The sequence below is a fragment of the Geotrypetes seraphini genome, chromosome 10 (genome assembly GCF_902459505.1).
Source record: "Geotrypetes seraphini chromosome 10, aGeoSer1.1, whole genome shotgun sequence".
Lineage (NCBI taxonomy): Eukaryota > Metazoa > Chordata > Amphibia > Gymnophiona > Dermophiidae > Geotrypetes > Geotrypetes seraphini.
In genome coordinates this window covers 134,995,504-135,012,126 of record NC_047093.1, presented here as the reverse complement: position 1 = coordinate 135,012,126, position 16,623 = coordinate 134,995,504, and the positions used below count along the sequence as shown (strand labels likewise).

Sequence of the window (16,623 nt, the reverse complement as noted above, 5' to 3'; positions counted from 1 at the left end):
TCAATATGTGGAAACTCAGGTTGAAAAGAAACTCCATGCAGTTGTTTCCCGGTTCAGCATATGTGAGTATTCATGTAATGTAATAACATTATGAACTGGGGTGCATGAAGGAAACAGTTACAAACACAGTTAGAACATACAAACTCTATATGTATGGTGTCCGTGGTAGAATAGAAACGATGTCCCTAGTGGTTATAGTGTCATAGAAAGTGTTTTATAGTTGGAATTACGGTGAGAATGGCAGCTTTTTACATCCTTTCCATTGACATGAATGGGTGAAATCTGATTTTCTGTTTGTAGCTCCACCCACGTGTGCAGGTGGGCAGCAAGACCCCCAGAACATATCACCCCAGGTAGTGAGGGATCTGCATACCAAGTTGCGTTCAAATCGGTCAAGCCGTTTTTGAATTACTGAGAGAATGGCAGCTTTTTACATTTTTTCCATTGACATGAATGGGTGAAATCTGATGTTCTGTTTGTAGCTCCGCCCATGTGTGCAGGTGGGCCACGAGACCCCCAGAACATATCACCCCAGGTAGTGAGGGATCTGCATACCAAGTTTCGTTCAAATCGGTCAAGCCGTTTTTGCGTGATCGCGGCACATACATACATACACCCGATTTTATATATATAGATTAAAAGTGAATCAGAGAGAGAAAAATATAAGGGAGAGAAAAGTCAAACCAACACTTACTGGGTAAGTGGCGGTCTAGTGGACAGTGTTCATGCTTTTGGAGCAAGAGGATGAGGGTTCAAATCCTTTCATTGAATAGATATCTTTATGTATTTGTAAAAATCAAATCAAGGCATAAGGGGTAGAAAAAGAAAGCAAATCCTGGTTGTTCTAGTAGTGGACAAACTAAATATAATTAACCCAAGTGGTCCAGTCAACCTATACTCATATATAAAGTAACAACCACTTCATAAGAGGAATACACTAAGTCTACAGCATACTGCTGTTCAGAAACAGGGCCTCAGATATCTGAGGCCCTGTTTCTGAACAGCTGTAGACATAGTGTATTCCTCTTATGAAGTGGGTGTTCTAGTAGTGGACCAGATGTGTTGCTTGTTCCAATGTGTCATGAGTTCAAATCCTTTCTAAGGCCTGCAGTTTGACTTTTAAACCCAAATCATGGAAGGAAAAGTATAAGGGGGAGAAAAGTGAGTCAACCTTCATCAATCTAGTGGTGGCCTAAAGGAAAGGCTTATTTCCTTACACCAAAGAGGCCTGGGTTCGATTTCTGTGATTGGATGTTTGAATATTAAATCCAAATCAAAGCATGAAAGGTATAAAGGGAAGAAACCGAGAAAATCTAGGGCCTGGCTGACTGGTGGCTCAGTGGCCTAAAAGGCTTTGATTCAATATAGGAGATTGTGGGTTCTAGTCTAGCTTAGTCAGAAGCTAGACTGGGGCCAGAGCAGATAAGTGGTTGGAGGGGGATAGATAGACCAGGTGTGTTGGAGGAGGGGGTTAGGGTTAGGAGGAGGGGTTAAATAAACCTGTGTTCCAAGTATATTGTGTTAAACCTAAGAGCCACCAACAGCTAGGGATTATGCTACCCATTATTATGAGAAATGGACTTAATTTGAGTAAAACTACCCTCTTCACTTGGTGCAGTATCAGTCCCTACTCCTTAGCTGATACTTGAACCCTCAACCTCTTGTTACTACCTTCTTTGCAAGAATCCACCAGCAGCTACCTTCTTTGCAAGAATCCACCAGCAGCTGGGGATTATGCTAATTTTTACTATGAAAAATGGGCTAAATTTGAGTAAAACTATCCACCTCTATTTGAGCAGTATCAGCCACTACTCCTTAGCTGGGGCTTGAAGCCTCAACCTCCTGTTACTAACCCAGCACTCAACCCTTGAGCCAGCCAGACTTAGACAGCAAGAATTTTTCAGAACTTCTATTTCTCCATCTCTGGGTTGAAATCACCACAGCAGATACAAGAACACTTGTAGAGTAACAACCCAGCCGGAGCTGCAAGTGGCTGTAAGGTAGTTTCCATCCCAAGTTCCTGCCTTTGTCTTAGTCCTGAAAACAAAGGCAGTATTAAGAATTATGAGTTGAAATCTCAAGTTTTGCCTGGCTTTAAAAGTATAGGAACATTCATGTGTACAATTTGGGTAAGTTGTTGTCTTGAACCTTACACTTTTCAGCAAGTCAAAAGGAGTTCATCATAGACACAATCTCTGATGATTTTAATCCCGTGGTGGGTGACAGATCACAGAGAGACCAAATCTCTTCCAGTCCAGCCTCCTGTTCAGTGCCAGCTTTTATAGTTTAATTAAGGCGCACAGCCCAAGGAAGTTCCTGTTTTCTCCAGCTTTGGGACTGGCTCTTGCCTGCTTTGAGAAACATAGAAACATAGAAAGGTGACGGCAGAAAAGGGCTACAGCCCATCAAGTCTGCCCACTCTACTGACCCACCCCATTAAGTCTGAGTGCTGCTCGACCCACGTAGGGATCCCACGTGGATGTCCCATTTATTCTTAAAGTCGAGCACGCTTGTGGCCTTGATTACCTGCGTCGGAAGTTTGTTCCAGTGATCCACCACTCTTTCTGTGAAGAAATACTTCCTGATGTCACCTCTAAATTTCCCTCCCCTGAGTTTGAGCGGGTGCCCCCTTGTGACCGAGGGTCCCTTGGGAAGGAATATATCGTTTTCTACCTCGACACGACCTGTGACGTACTTAAAAGTCTCAATCATGTCACCCCTTTCCCTGCGCTCCTCTAGAGAGTACAGCTGCAATTTGCCCAGTCTTTCCTCGTATGAGAGACCCTTGAGTCCAGAGACCTTCCTAGTGGCCATTCGCTGGACCGACTCAGCTCGAAGCACATGCTGGAGATTCAGTTAACTACTTCTACCACATTCTCCAGCAATGAATTTCAGAATTTAATTACACATTGTGTGAAGAAATATTTTCTCCGGATTGCTTTAAATCTACTACTTAGTAGCTTCAGCACATGTCCCCTAGTCCTAGTATTTTTGGAAAGAGTGAACAAGCGATTCACATCTACCCTTTCCACTCCCCTCAGTATTTTATACACCTCTATCATATCACTCCTGAGCTGTGTCATCTCCAAACTGAAGAGCCCTAGCTGCTTTAGCCTCTCCTCATAGGGAAGTCAACCATCCCTTTTATCATTTTCATCTACCTTCTCTGTACTTTTTCTAATTCCACTTTCAAACTACTTAAGACTTACAAAGTTCCATAGGTTACACCTCCATATTCTATTTTTGAGATGCAGTGACTAGAACTGCACCCAGTATTCAAGGTGCGGCCATACCATAGAGCGATACAAGGGCATTATAACATTTTCATCTTTGTTTTCCATTCCTTTCCTGATAATTCCTAACATTCAATTTGCTTTCTTAGCAGCCGTCGCATATTCAGCTGAGGGTTTCAACGTATCCTCAACAATGACACCTAGATCCTATTCCTGGGCAGTGACTCCTAACACAGAACCCAGCATCACATAGCTATAACATAGTAAATGATGGCAGATAAAGACCTGAACGGTCCATTCAGTCTGCCCATTATTTATACTCATTAAAAATACATGATTAAATTAACTTGTCTCTTCTTTGATATTTCTTCATCATAGACTGTAAAGTCCACCTGGTATTGTCCAGATGTTGTCCTTTTCTTGGAAGCTCCTCTTTACTGCACCTGTGTATAAAAACCTGTTTTTCATCTCATTGTGCCCCACAGGATTGTAATAACAGTTCCTCCTGATTACTACTCTGAAGTGTTAGTTAGATTGTTGACCTTGGATCAAGGTCATTCTATGGTGGTTTACATTTTGTCTGAAATCACAGAGGAGAATACCTGGTTGTTTTTCCACACAGCTTTTAAAGAGCTGGTTTTGCTTTTAAAGAGCTGTTTTGGGGACTGTGTAGAGAGTCAGACAGTATTCCTCTCACTGGGAGGTGGTCACATCTCCATCAATGCATATGAATCTCACAGCCATGCCAATAGCTTGGTGACCCGAGAATGGTATTTCTGTCTCATCTAGTCAAATAATAAAAAAAAACTACATCACCAGCACCTAAGCCTGGAAAATCTGACTCCGAGAAGCGCTATGTTGATCCTTCTCTCTTTCATGTTTCTGATTGTTGCTCATCTATTTGAGAAAGCTGTGAATCAAGCGACTGGGTTTAACCTGAAAATCAGACAAGACCTGTCCATGTCCATGTACCATAAGGACGGAGACCTGATCCTTGGTGGAATCTTACAGATTCACATGCAAAGTAGTTCCCATGATTCAACAAACTTCAGGGAGCCTCCAGCTTCTACGAATTGCCTATTGTAAGTAGCTTCTTGAAGCTTAAATCAAGTTATGAGTGAAAACGTTGAACAGGGTAATAGAAACATGACATCAAATAAAAGACAATTGGTCCATCCAGTCTGCCCATCTGCAGCATCCACTATCTCCTCCTCTCCCTAAGAGGAGGGGATAGTGGATGCTCACCTTTACTGTCTATTGACAATGACAACTACAACACATATGCTGCATCAAATAAATGTTAAATTAATAAGTCAAAATGTCAGCTTACAACATTGGCATCAATAAGATGAATATACAGCAAATGTGCCAAGTGGAGGAGACGACCAAAGGCTAGCAAGTTTGTAGAAGTCTCAATCCACTCTGGCTTGGATACATTAAGCTTGCTTGTTTATAGAATATTACATGGCTACTTTGATTGGTGGATACATAATCAGTCTGATTGGTTATTACACTTTCAAATTACTAATTGGTTGCCATGACAGGCAACTTTGGGTCATTCCAAGGCTTTGGTGGTATAACAAATGACTTCCCTATCTCCCATGACAGGGTGTTTTTGGTACTTTATCCTAGACCAGGGGTAGGCAATTCCGGTCCTCGAGAACCGGAGCCAAGTCAGGTTTTCAGGATATCTACAATAAATATGCAAGAGATAGATTTAGGAGGCAGTGCATGCAAATCCATCTCATACATATTCATTGTGGATATCCTGAAAACCAGATCTAGCTCAGGCTCTCGAGGATTGGAATTGCCTACCCCTGTCCTAGACCATTTGGACATGGGCCCCTCCCTTCTCAGTAGCCATTCTTGCTTCTGCTGTCTTGGATATTGTGGTTATCAGTTCCTTTAGCTTGTTGTGTTCTTAGGTCATATGAGTTATTTCCTACAGGGCAGATCATGTTGACCTGCTGTGGCCACCAGTGTTTTTTTCTTTGAATTTTTCACAGCAGCTGTCTGCATATTGTTCAAAGTTCATGTTGTTCATAGTTCAGGCAGTTTTTGTATCAGAGATGAAGTCTTTAGAATCCATTTTTTGTTACTTGACCTATTTTTCCTAAGTAGGCCCAATTTCTTAGTCCTGATCTCGGGGGTCTCATGAGGGGTCCTCTCTGAGATCCCACATGCCTGTCCCATGCTATCTTGAATTCAGAAACAGTCTTCGTCTCCACCACCTCCGCCAGGAGACTATTCCAGACATCTATTACCCTTTCTGTAAAGAAGTATTTTCTTACAATACTCTTGAGCCTGTCACCTCTTAACTTATATTAGATTCTGATATAAAGGGTTCTTCTGTTGTATGATCCAAAATTTATTTTTACTTTTTTATTCAATTTTCTATCTGTTCTCCCAGGACAGCTCAGAGCAGTTTACATGAGTTTATTCAGGTACTCAAGCATTTTTCCTTGTCTGTCCCTGTGGGCTCTCAATCTATCTAATGTACCTGGATTACATTTTACTCAGGCATGTTCTCTGTCCCTAGTAGGCTTACGATCCAAGCAATGAAGGTTTGAGTGACTTTCCCAGAGTCATAGTGGGAATCAAACCCAGCTCCCCAGGTCTTCAGCCTCCTGCACTACCATCAGGCTACTCATAAGACCATCAGAATTTCCATACTGCGACAGATCAAAGGTCCCCCAAGCACAGTATTCTGTTTCCAACAGTGGCCAACCCAGGTCCCAAGTACCTAGCTAGATCCCAAGTAGTAAATCTCCTCCACTCTACTCCTTAGACTTGTTTATTTACGAGTTATTATTGTTTATTAAGCTGTTAACCAAATTGTAAGCGTTCTATTAAGCTTACCTTGGGTGAATCTCTTCATGAAAAGTAGTACGAGGGTGGTTTGAAAAGTTTGATTAAAAAGCAAGTTAAACAACATAGTTTCCATGGAGGACTATACACTTAGTCCAGTGAGTTTCTAGTTTTGTTGAATTGTAGAAAAAATAGCTTATGAAAAAACCTGGGAACTCGCTGGACTAAGCCTACAACCTTCCATGGAGACTATGTTTTTTAACTTCCTCTTTTACCAAACATTTCAAACCACCCTCGTACTACTTTTCATGAAGGGATTCACCCAAGGTAAGCTTAATAGAACGCTTACAATTTGGTTAACAGCTTAATAATAGTAAAATGATCAATTATAAGCTTAAATAAAATCGAGGAGGTAAACTTGGAATTAAATCCATTTAACAGCACTATAAAACAATCATATAATAGAGATATGTTAAATGACAGCACAATACAAATGAAACAGCTCATAGAATCCAAATACAAGATTCTTGCCCTCTGGGCAATTTTAACAAAGCTATTTTAAACTTCGGATTAAGCCATAGTAGCATAAAAAATAAAAAAAATGCATGCCACCAATTGCACTTAGTAATTTCCCAAATGCAGCCTGAGTGACAAAAAATACTAGATGATTTTGATGGGAATCAGGGAGGGACATAAGAGGTGCCAGGAACAGAGAATACTGAAAGAATTTAAGAAAGTTCTAGTGGCTCTGCTGTCTTATTTATCTAATGCTTCTCCAGAAGGAAACTTTCCTTTGGTCAATGGCTGCCGTAAATTGGAGAACTTGAGTTGACATCCAGCAGTGCCTTTCGTAAGAGTGAAGTTCATCTCTGGCATTCTATGCACATACAAGTAGTTAGAGATAGCGATCACTTCTGGTGACCCCAGGTGGAATTACAGAGTGAATGGCCTTCCAGAATGGTAGTTTTGAATAACATACTTGATGTAAATTTTTGACCTTTGCAGCTGCTTCAATGTTTCTTTTTTACCATTCTCCTCATGTTATCATAGTCACCTTTTTTACAGTTAAGTGCCGTTTTATTGGATTTCCTGTGTGAACTTATTCCAAGGATTATAAAAAATCTGAGTCATGTTATGATCACTGTTATCAAGCAGCCCCAGCACCATTACCTCCCGCACCAATTCATGCACTCCACTAAGAACTAGGTCTAGAATTGCTTTGCCTATTATCATGATTCCTGATCTAGCTGCTCCATAAAACAGTCCTTGATTTCATCAAGGAATTTTATCTCCCTGGCATGCCCTGTTACATTTACCCAGTCAATATCAGGGTAGTTGAAATCACCCAGTATTATTGTGTTACCCAGTTTGTTAGCCTCTCTAATTTCTGATAACATTTCAGCATCTCTCCATTCCTCCTGGTCAAGTACACATGGAATTTCTACCCAAACATAGCATCCTATGGAGATCCTATGAAGAATGTCCTCATCACTTGTAAACTAATCAATGCTGAATTTTGACATCTCAATAAAATGTATCTCTCTTTCCACAGGCCTGTTATCCGCTATTATCGACACCGCTTGGCTTTTCACTTCACAGTGGAAGAGGTCAATAACAATGCTGAACTCTTACCCAACATTACCCTGGGGTATCAGATCTATGACTCTTGTGCTTGGGAGCTAAAAGCCATACATGGAACCTTGAGCTTGTTGTCTGGGAGACAAGTGCCAGTCCCTAATTACAACTGTGAAGACAGAGGAGTACTGGCTGCTTTCATTGGCGATTTGACTTCAGATACAACTTACTCAATATCACAGCTTTCAAGAATCTACCGCTGCCCTCAGGTAGAACTTGTCTGCTCAGTTGGATGTGTTTAATGAGGATTGACATCAACAATCTATTTTTTTAAATGCTGGTCAATAAAAAACATTGACCATGAGAATAAATGGTTTCTTTAAAGAGCATGGTTTTGTGTAGTCCAGGGTTAATAAGAGATTATGTCCTTACCTTGATAATATCTTTTCCAGAAGATACTGTAGGTGAGACATTCTAGACATGTGGGTTGTGTCATATGCAGAAGGAATCCAATCTGAATTTATTTTGTGACTCTCCTCTACTTCACTGGGAGCTGTAGCATCACCTGTAGTTAATACCCAAGCACTGGGAGCTCCAATAGAGAATGTGAAGTAGAGACATCAAGGGGAAAATCACCAAAAACAACTGTTCTGTCCAAAGAAGCAACATGTAAACTCAAATTGAACAGTGAACAAGTAGCTCAAGAAAGACCCCAGCATGCTTTAGCAACATATATGCAGAATCCTTCCCAGCCCAGAGGGCTAACTGGCATCCAAGAATCAGCTTGGAAAAGCATAAATAGAATGAGACAGTAAGCAGGTATAGGAAGGACAGGGTGGGAGTCTAGAATTTTATTAATTCATTCAATTTTCTATACCGTTCTCCCAGGGGAGATCTGAACGGATTTACAAGCATTTTTCCCTGTCCTGGTGGACTCACAATGTATCTAATATGCCTGGGGCAGTGCCAATCAGGGGTTATAAAGCCCTACCATACCAAAATAGCAGCAACTTCCACGAGTCATATAACCAGCACCTACTTAGAAAAACACTGTACCACAAATACTGCAATGGGTACTAGATCATCAATAAACCTATTGGAAAACTGAAGAAGACAGATTAGTACAGATCCATCTTGCACAGTTAATGCTAACACAAAACCATGTCCTTCTTTGTCAAAACTCTCTAGACCAGTACAGCTGTCACTGATGGGTAATAGCTCATTATGACCAGCAGATGGAGACCGAGACCAAAATTTTGGTATTGTACAGTGTTTCTCAACCTCTTCAAGCCAAGAACCCCTAACCCTAACAAATACCAACTGAGTACCCCAGCCCAAGCTCCACCCCAGACCTGCCCAAATGCCGCCCCCGACTCAACCCCCCATAATAATAGTACTAATTGTAATGCAATTTCTTCCATCCATTTTTCATATACACATATTATAATCTTATCAATACATAATGGTAACTACAAAATTATAAAAATACAAAGCACACTGTACGCAGATAAAATATTAATTAACATTTATATTCGGGTGTTTTTCAAAGAGGTCAAGGCAGTGCCTTTAAAATATGCAATGTCATATGAGTGACAACTATAGAAAAATAGTGCAAAATATAGACAGCAGATATAAATTCTCAAAACTGATACATTTTGATCACTAAATTGAAAATAAAATCATTTTCCTATCTTTGTTCTCCGGTGATTTCATGAGTCTCTGGTTGCACTTCCTTCTGACTGTGCATCCAATATTTCTTTCTTTCTTTCTTTCTTTCCTTTCTTCTGATGCTTCCTCTCCTCCAGACCTCATTCCATTTCCCAACCAACATCTCTCTCTGTACCTCCATGAGTCCAACTTTTCTTCCTCTCTCATCCCCCAGATACTTTTTCACCACTGCCCACCAGCTCCATTCCCATTTCTCCTTCTATCACCCCTCTCCAACACCATGCCACATCTCTCTCTCCATCATTAAGTCCAACACTCCTCACCCTTGCATCCCCTTCAATCAATCCCTCTGTTCCCTCTCCACCACCATATCCAACATTTCTCCCTCTCATCCTTCTATTCCCCATGCATCTCTAACTCATTTCTCTCTCTCTCTATGCCCAATTTTCCTCTTCCTTTCCCCATGTGCACCATCTCTTTCCCTCTCACTCACTTTCTATTCTCTCCCTCACTCCTATGTCCCAAGTTAGTGCCCCCTTCCTCCTTCCCCCTTCCCTTGTGTCCCATGTTCATGCCCCCTCTCTTCCTTCAGTGTCCTGAGTTTGTGCCCCCTCCCCCTCACTGCCTTCCAGCATTTGGCCCACCCCCTTACTCCCTCCCCTGAAGTTGACCCACTTTGAAGCCTACCTGCTTCCCCTCGCTGAAGCCGTCGCTGTTGTCGGTATGCCTCCCTGCCTCCGTCTGATGACCGCTGCTCACCTCCCTGCCTACCAGATGCCTCTCCCTGGGAATCCCTGTCTCCCCCCTCCCCAACTGAAGCCGCTACCATCAGGATGCCTCCCTGCCATCGACGGCACACCTGCTGCAAAGCCGATCCGGAGCTAACATGCTCCATCCCTCCCCCTCTGTATCAGGGACTGGCCATGGCCACGTGCAGCAGCCAGCCCACGAGACTTCCCCCATCAATTCTGAATGCTGAGGAAGAACCGACAGTTAACCCTGAGGAAGCCGCATTTTGAGCGGCGAAACGGGCCCTGTCGGACCTAAAGAATGTATAGTGAATGAATAAAAATTAGCAGTTTTTCCAGACTTACCCAAATCACAGCAGTTTTGGCTTTGTGCATAAGAATAGCTTTACTAGGTCAGACCAATAGCCCATCAAGCCCAGTAGCCTGTTCTCACTGTGACCATTTCAGGTCCCTAGTACCTGGCCAAAACCCATGTAGTAACAACATTCCATGCTACCGATATAGGGCAAGCGGTGGCTTCCCCCATGTCTTTCTCACTAACAGACTAAGGATTTTTCCTCCAGGAAATTGTCCATACCTTTCTTAAAACCAGCTACGTTATCCACTCTTACCACAATCTCTGTCAACGTGAAAAATATTTTCTCCTATTGATTTTAAAATTATTTCCCTGTAACTTCATCGAGTATCCCCCAGTCTTTGTAATTTTTGGCAAAGTGAAGAATCGATCCACTTGTACCCGTTCTACTCCACTCAGGATTTTGTAGACTTCAATCATATTTCCCCTCAGTCGTCTCTTTTTCAAGCTGAAGAGCCCTTCCTCATGCAATAGGAGCTCCAAAACCTTTATCATCTTTGTCGCTCTTCTTTGAACCTTTTCTGTCCCTCTTTCTCAACCCTTATCCAGCGTCTGTCCTTCTTCTCCCCCCTACATTCAGAATTTGCCCCCTATCTTCCCCTCTCCCACATCTAGCATCTACTCCCCCTCATCCAGCATCTACCCCTTTCTGAACACAGAAAAACAAACAAACCGCAGAGTTCCTCCTCACGGCTTCCTGCTCTGCCCTGGAACTTGAAGTGATGTCAACAGTGGGCGAGACCAGTAGCTGCAAGGAGAAACAATGCAGCCCTATAGTTTGCTTGATTTTCTGTGTTCAGCAGCAGTAAGGACATTGTTGCGACAGCAGCTTTTTGAGGGTGTGGTTATTTTATAACATAGATGTTTCTTTGTAAAATGACTTCATGCAAGAATGTCCATTTTTCATGTATCACAGAGCAGACTGTGGGTCAACAGATCCTGTTTGACACTAGTTGAGAAATGGGCCTCCATCTGCATTGTACAGTCTTGGGCTTCCTCTTTAATTTGCCATTTTTTGTGTCCTTCACAGATCAGTTATGGAGCAATGGATCCCATCTTCAGTGACCGGATTCTCTTTCCATCCTTTTTCCGAATGGTCCCTAATGAGCGCTCTCAGTATGACGCTATTATACAGTTATTCCGGCACTTTGGATGGACCTGGGTTGGGATCCTGACATCGGCTGATTATCAAGGACAATCAGCTGGTGAAGAACTTAAGCGGGCAATTATTCAGAGCGGAGGTTGTGTTGAGTTTTTAGTAATGATACCAATGTTAGGGAATGTTCAAACTATGCTTGAGGTTGTTCATCTGATTCGCATTTCCACCTGCAACGTGATAGTCGTCTACAGTAGTATGGTCTATCTGCTCCAGCAGTTCATGTTGAAAGAATGGATAAATTATGAAATACCTGAGAAAGTGTGGATTCTGTCAGCGACTCTGCCAATTATTACAGATCTCGATTTAGGAAAAGCTTTCCAGATCTTAAATGGCTCGATAGCATTTTCTATCCCAAAAGGTGAAATTCCTGGATTCAAGGATTTCCTTTATAGTGTGAACCCAACCATGTTTCCAGATGATGTTTTACTGAAATTAATTTGGCAGGTAAATTTCAAATGTAGGCTGCAAATTTCGAATGCAGGCACAAAGATTTTGAAAGGTAGGCCAGATTTTGATAGGTTGCCTAATTGTACTGGGTCTGAGACGCTACGTAGCCTGGATTCTTCTCTCTATGATGTCTATAATTTCAGGTTCTCTTACAATATTTATACAGCAGTCTATGCCCTGGCACATGCTTTACATCAAATGTACACGGCAGAGCCCTTACAAGGACCGATTACTGACAGAGAGAGTCTGCGGCAGAGATTCCAGCCATGGCAGGTAAAATGACACCAGATGTTATAAGCAGGAGGTGTAAGCGAGACAAAAACACATAGCCACCTGCTTATATAGAAAACAAAGACACACACAAACAGCCAACCAAGCACAAAGTGATACTGAATATAGGGTTACCATATTTGTGAAGTCAACAAAGAGGTCACATGACCCCGCCCCAGGCCTCCTTTCCTCTAGTCTCACCCATGCCCAACTCCCCACCTTTCACAAGTCTTGCCCTTGTCCTGCCCCATCTTTCATCCATTTCCTTAGTCGCCTTCTCATCTTCTGTACCCTTTTAGTGCTTTTCTCTTTCCCACCCACCCCCTTAGGTACATTTCTCCCCCTCTCCCTAACCCCTCAAGGGTTCTTTTCCCTCCATACTCCATTGGTGTTTTCTCTCCCTCTTTTTCTCTTTCCACAACCCTCTCTCTTGTGAGTTCTTTTTTCTCTCTCTCTCCCTAACTCCCCTCCCATGGGTACTTCTCTCTCTTTCTAAATCCCTCCCTCCAGTCTCAGGGCACTGGTCTTTGACCTGGGAACCACCGCGGGAGCGGACTGTTGGGCACGATGGACCACTGATCTGACCCGTACTTTGAGGAGGATAGAGAGGAGAACTACAATTTAGATAGGAAATAACAAAAAAAGGAAAAAACCAACATGAAAATTATTGATTTCAGCAATCAATAAATGCATGGATTCAACCAAAATAGAACCAACTGATGTGTAGAGGACCCAACACAGTCCATTTGTCAGTACATAATGCCTTCCACAGGAGTTTAGTCTTCTATAAAGTTTCCACGTAGAGAATGACAAATATTTCCCCGTCCACACAATAATGTAGTAAATGAGTGGTTGAGATGTAATTTATAGGTTGAGACTAGAGAATGACACGGAGGTTGTTACCGGCGGCTAGCCACAAGTAGCCGCGGGTAACCCGCCAAAACAGGGAAGAAAAAATAGTGGTTTCTGCGGGGACGGGGACAAGGCCATTCACCACCCTGTGGAGCGGTGAATGGACTTGTCTCCAGTGAGGCATTCAAGGATCGCGCCGTCCCCACCCGCCCGATCGCAGCGTTCCGCCATCTCCCTCCCTCCACCTCACCTTTGATGTAGAGCAGGGCCGGCAAGATGGACAGGTGCAAAAAAAAAAAAAAAATCCTCCTTCCTTTTCCCCTATTCTTACCGCCATGCTGCAGCTACTAAAGCCGACAGGAAATCTTTCCGACGTCAATTCTGACGTCGGAGAGGACGATCTGGGCCAGCCAATCGCTGCCTGGCTGGCCCAGAACGTCCTCTCTGACTTCAGAATTGACATTGGAAAGACTTTATGTCGGCTTTAGCAGCTGCAGCATGGCGATAAGAGCAGGGGAAAAGGAAGGAGGCTTTTTTTTTTGAGTGGCAGGGAGGCAGCAGGCTGGCTTTGGCTAGGGAGGGATGGACAGAGGTAGACAGGCAGACTTAGGGGGTGGGGGTGGGACCAAGTGTGGAAGGCAGTGAAAGGGACATAGGAAGGAGGCACTAGAGGCACTAAAGACATGGGAAGGATGCACTGGGGGCAGTAAAAATAGGTAGGGGCACTAAGGACATGGGAAGGAGGCACTGGGGGCACTAAAGACATGGGAAGGAGGCACTGGGGGCACTACAGACATGGGAAGGAGGCACTGGGGGCATTAAAGACAGGAAGGGGCACTAAGGACATGGGAAGGAGGCACTGGAGGCACTAAGGACATGGGAAGGAGGCACTGGGGGCACTAAAGACATGGTAAGGAGGCACTGGGGGCACTACAGACATGGGAAGGAGGCACTGGGGGCATTAAAGACAGGAAGGGGCACTAAGGACATGGGAAGGAGGCACTGGAGGCACTAAGGACATGGGAAGGAGGCACTGGGGGCACTAAAGACATGGGAAGGAGGCACTGGAGGCACTAAAGACAGGAAGGGGCACTAAGGACATGGGAAGGAGGCACTAGGGGCACTAAAGACATGGGAAGGAGGCACTGGGGGCACTAAAGACATGGGAATCAAGCACTGGGGGCACCAAAAACAGGAAGGGGCACTAAGGACATGGGAAGGAGGCACTGGTGGCACTAAAGACATGGGAAGGAGGCACTGGGGGCACTAAAGACAGGAAGGGGCACTAAGGACATGGGAAGGAGGCACTGGGGGCATTAAAGACATGGGAAGGAAGCACTGGGGGCACCAAAAACAGGATGGGGCACTAAGGACATGGGAAGGAGGCACTGGGGGCACTAAAGACTTGGGAAGAAGGCTCTGGGGGCACTAAAGGCAGGAAGGGGTACTAAGGACATGAGAAGGAGGCACTGGGGGCACTAAAGACATGGGAAGGAGGCACTGGGGGCACTAAAGACAGGAAGGGGTACTAAGGACATGGAAAGGAGGCACCGGAGGCACTAAGGACATAGGAAGGAAAGAGGGAGGGAATAGAAATTGACAATTCTTGGGCCTGAGTGCAGAAAGAAAGAAATGAAAGAAAGGATACACAGACAGAAGGAAACGCAATCAGAGACTCATGAAATCAGACAGCAAAGGTAGGAAAAATGATTTTGTGGATTTTTAAAATTTTTTTTATTGTTGGTAGATCATTTTGACTTGGTCATTTTAAAAGTAGCACGCAAGCCAAAGAAGTGTGGGCACCCCTGGTCTATTGTATGTTAAAATGTACAGTGCACCGTACACCTTTCAGCGCTATAGAAATAATAAACAGTAGTAGTACTGGATGCATTTGCCTCATTGAAATGAAAAGTGTGGAATAACTTGCAAGTTTCATGGCTCCACATCATGCTCTTCTTGGTTGGGCTGAGAACTTTTCAGCGGCCCCTCGTAACCGCCACAGACTCGCGCAATATAAAATCAAAAGGATACAGACTATTGTTTATCCCACCTTTTTTGTTGGGACTATTTTTTTACATTGGTATCTTTGTTCCCCACCCTTTTTTCCTGTACCTCTTAATTCTAGCACAAAGTGGGTTTGTGCCATTATTCTATAAGGATGTGGGCTGTAAGATGCACCTAAAAATCAGGAAGGGGTGGTGCCCTGAAATACGAAGAACTATCTCTTAATGCATTGATGCTCTGAAAACCAAACATACAAGATTGAATCGAATATGGACATTTGTATTTTGCTTTTCCTTTGACGGTTCAAGGCAGATTTCTGAAATCACTGCACAACAAAGTTTTTGCTTCCTGAACACTGCTGGGTGTTTCTTATAGAATTTTGGGTGCTGATCATGAATATTACATCAAAAATTACCCATCACGTACCATTTCAGAGAAATCTTCAATTTTGTCGTGATTTTTTCTTATATTTGGATGCAAACAATTTTTTCTCCCATAAGTGTCTTATCAACAACGGTTTGTGCCGCCTGGGTATGTCCATGCATAAAATCTAGCCAGGTTGGAAGCTGTTTTATGGAAGATGACATCCTGGGCATGTCTGGGCAGGTCTGAACGAGCTTGCGCTGTCTCACCATGCTATAATGGTGGCTTCCATACACCGATCCTGCTCATTTGGTTAATATAGATAGTCCGTGTGTGTATATAGTATCAGTATAGTAAAGTATAGTAGTATAGTAGCTGTAGCAATATAACAGTAAGTAAGCTTGATGCTATAGACGTTTTGGTGTCGGGCAATATGTCTCGTCGGTGTCGTAACAGCCGCGACACATTCTGCTATATCTGTGGGGAATATACACTTACGCCTCAGAGACGTTCGATGACTGCCCTTGTAAAGAAAGCCTATCATCTGTATTTTGGCTGCAAAATAGGTGATCAAGACAAGCAATGGGCGCCTCACATTTGCTGTGCGACATGTGCTGTTAGTCTGAGAGCCTGGCTCAGAGGTACTCGAAAGACGATGCCATTTGCTGTTCCGATGATATGGCGAGAACAGAAAGACCATGTGACGGACTGTTATTTCTGTTTGACTAATGTGTCTGGTTTCTCTGCCAAAAACAAGAAGTCAATTGAATATCCTAATCTGCCTTCAGCAATGAGACCCATGCCACATGATGACAGTCTTCCAGTTCCGAAACCACCAGAGGATTGGACCTTAGACGAACCAGATGAAGAAACTGCAGTGCAGGGTTCTAACAGTGACATTGACCCGGATTTTGAACCATCCTCATCAGGCGATCCACATCTGATAACACAGTCCGAATTGAACGATTTGGTCAGAGATTTGGGTCTGTCAAAAGCAAAAGCTGAGCTGCTAGGTTCGAGACTGCAGGAATGGTGTTTGCTATCACCAGGTACGAAAATTTCTGTGTTTCGAGACCGGCATCATGATATAACCAAATTTTTTGCACAAGTCGACAGTCTCTGTTTCTGTTGTGACATTGA

The 16,623-nt window shown here is 43.4% G+C and overlaps 1 protein-coding gene across 1 annotated transcript in view; it reads left to right on the top strand.

Annotated features, from left to right (window-relative positions):
• LOC117368603 overlaps window positions 1-16,623 on the top strand; it is a 33,330-nt gene that overhangs the window by 596 nt on the left and 16,111 nt on the right. Inside the window, exons 2-4 of the mRNA XM_033962331.1 lie at window positions 3,719-4,003; window positions 7,594-7,885; window positions 11,419-12,267. Of these exons, the coding sequence (XP_033818222.1) occupies window positions 3,719-4,003; window positions 7,594-7,885; window positions 11,419-12,267 (1,426 nt within the window). The remainder of the gene's footprint in view (window positions 1-3,718; window positions 4,004-7,593; window positions 7,886-11,418; window positions 12,268-16,623) is intronic.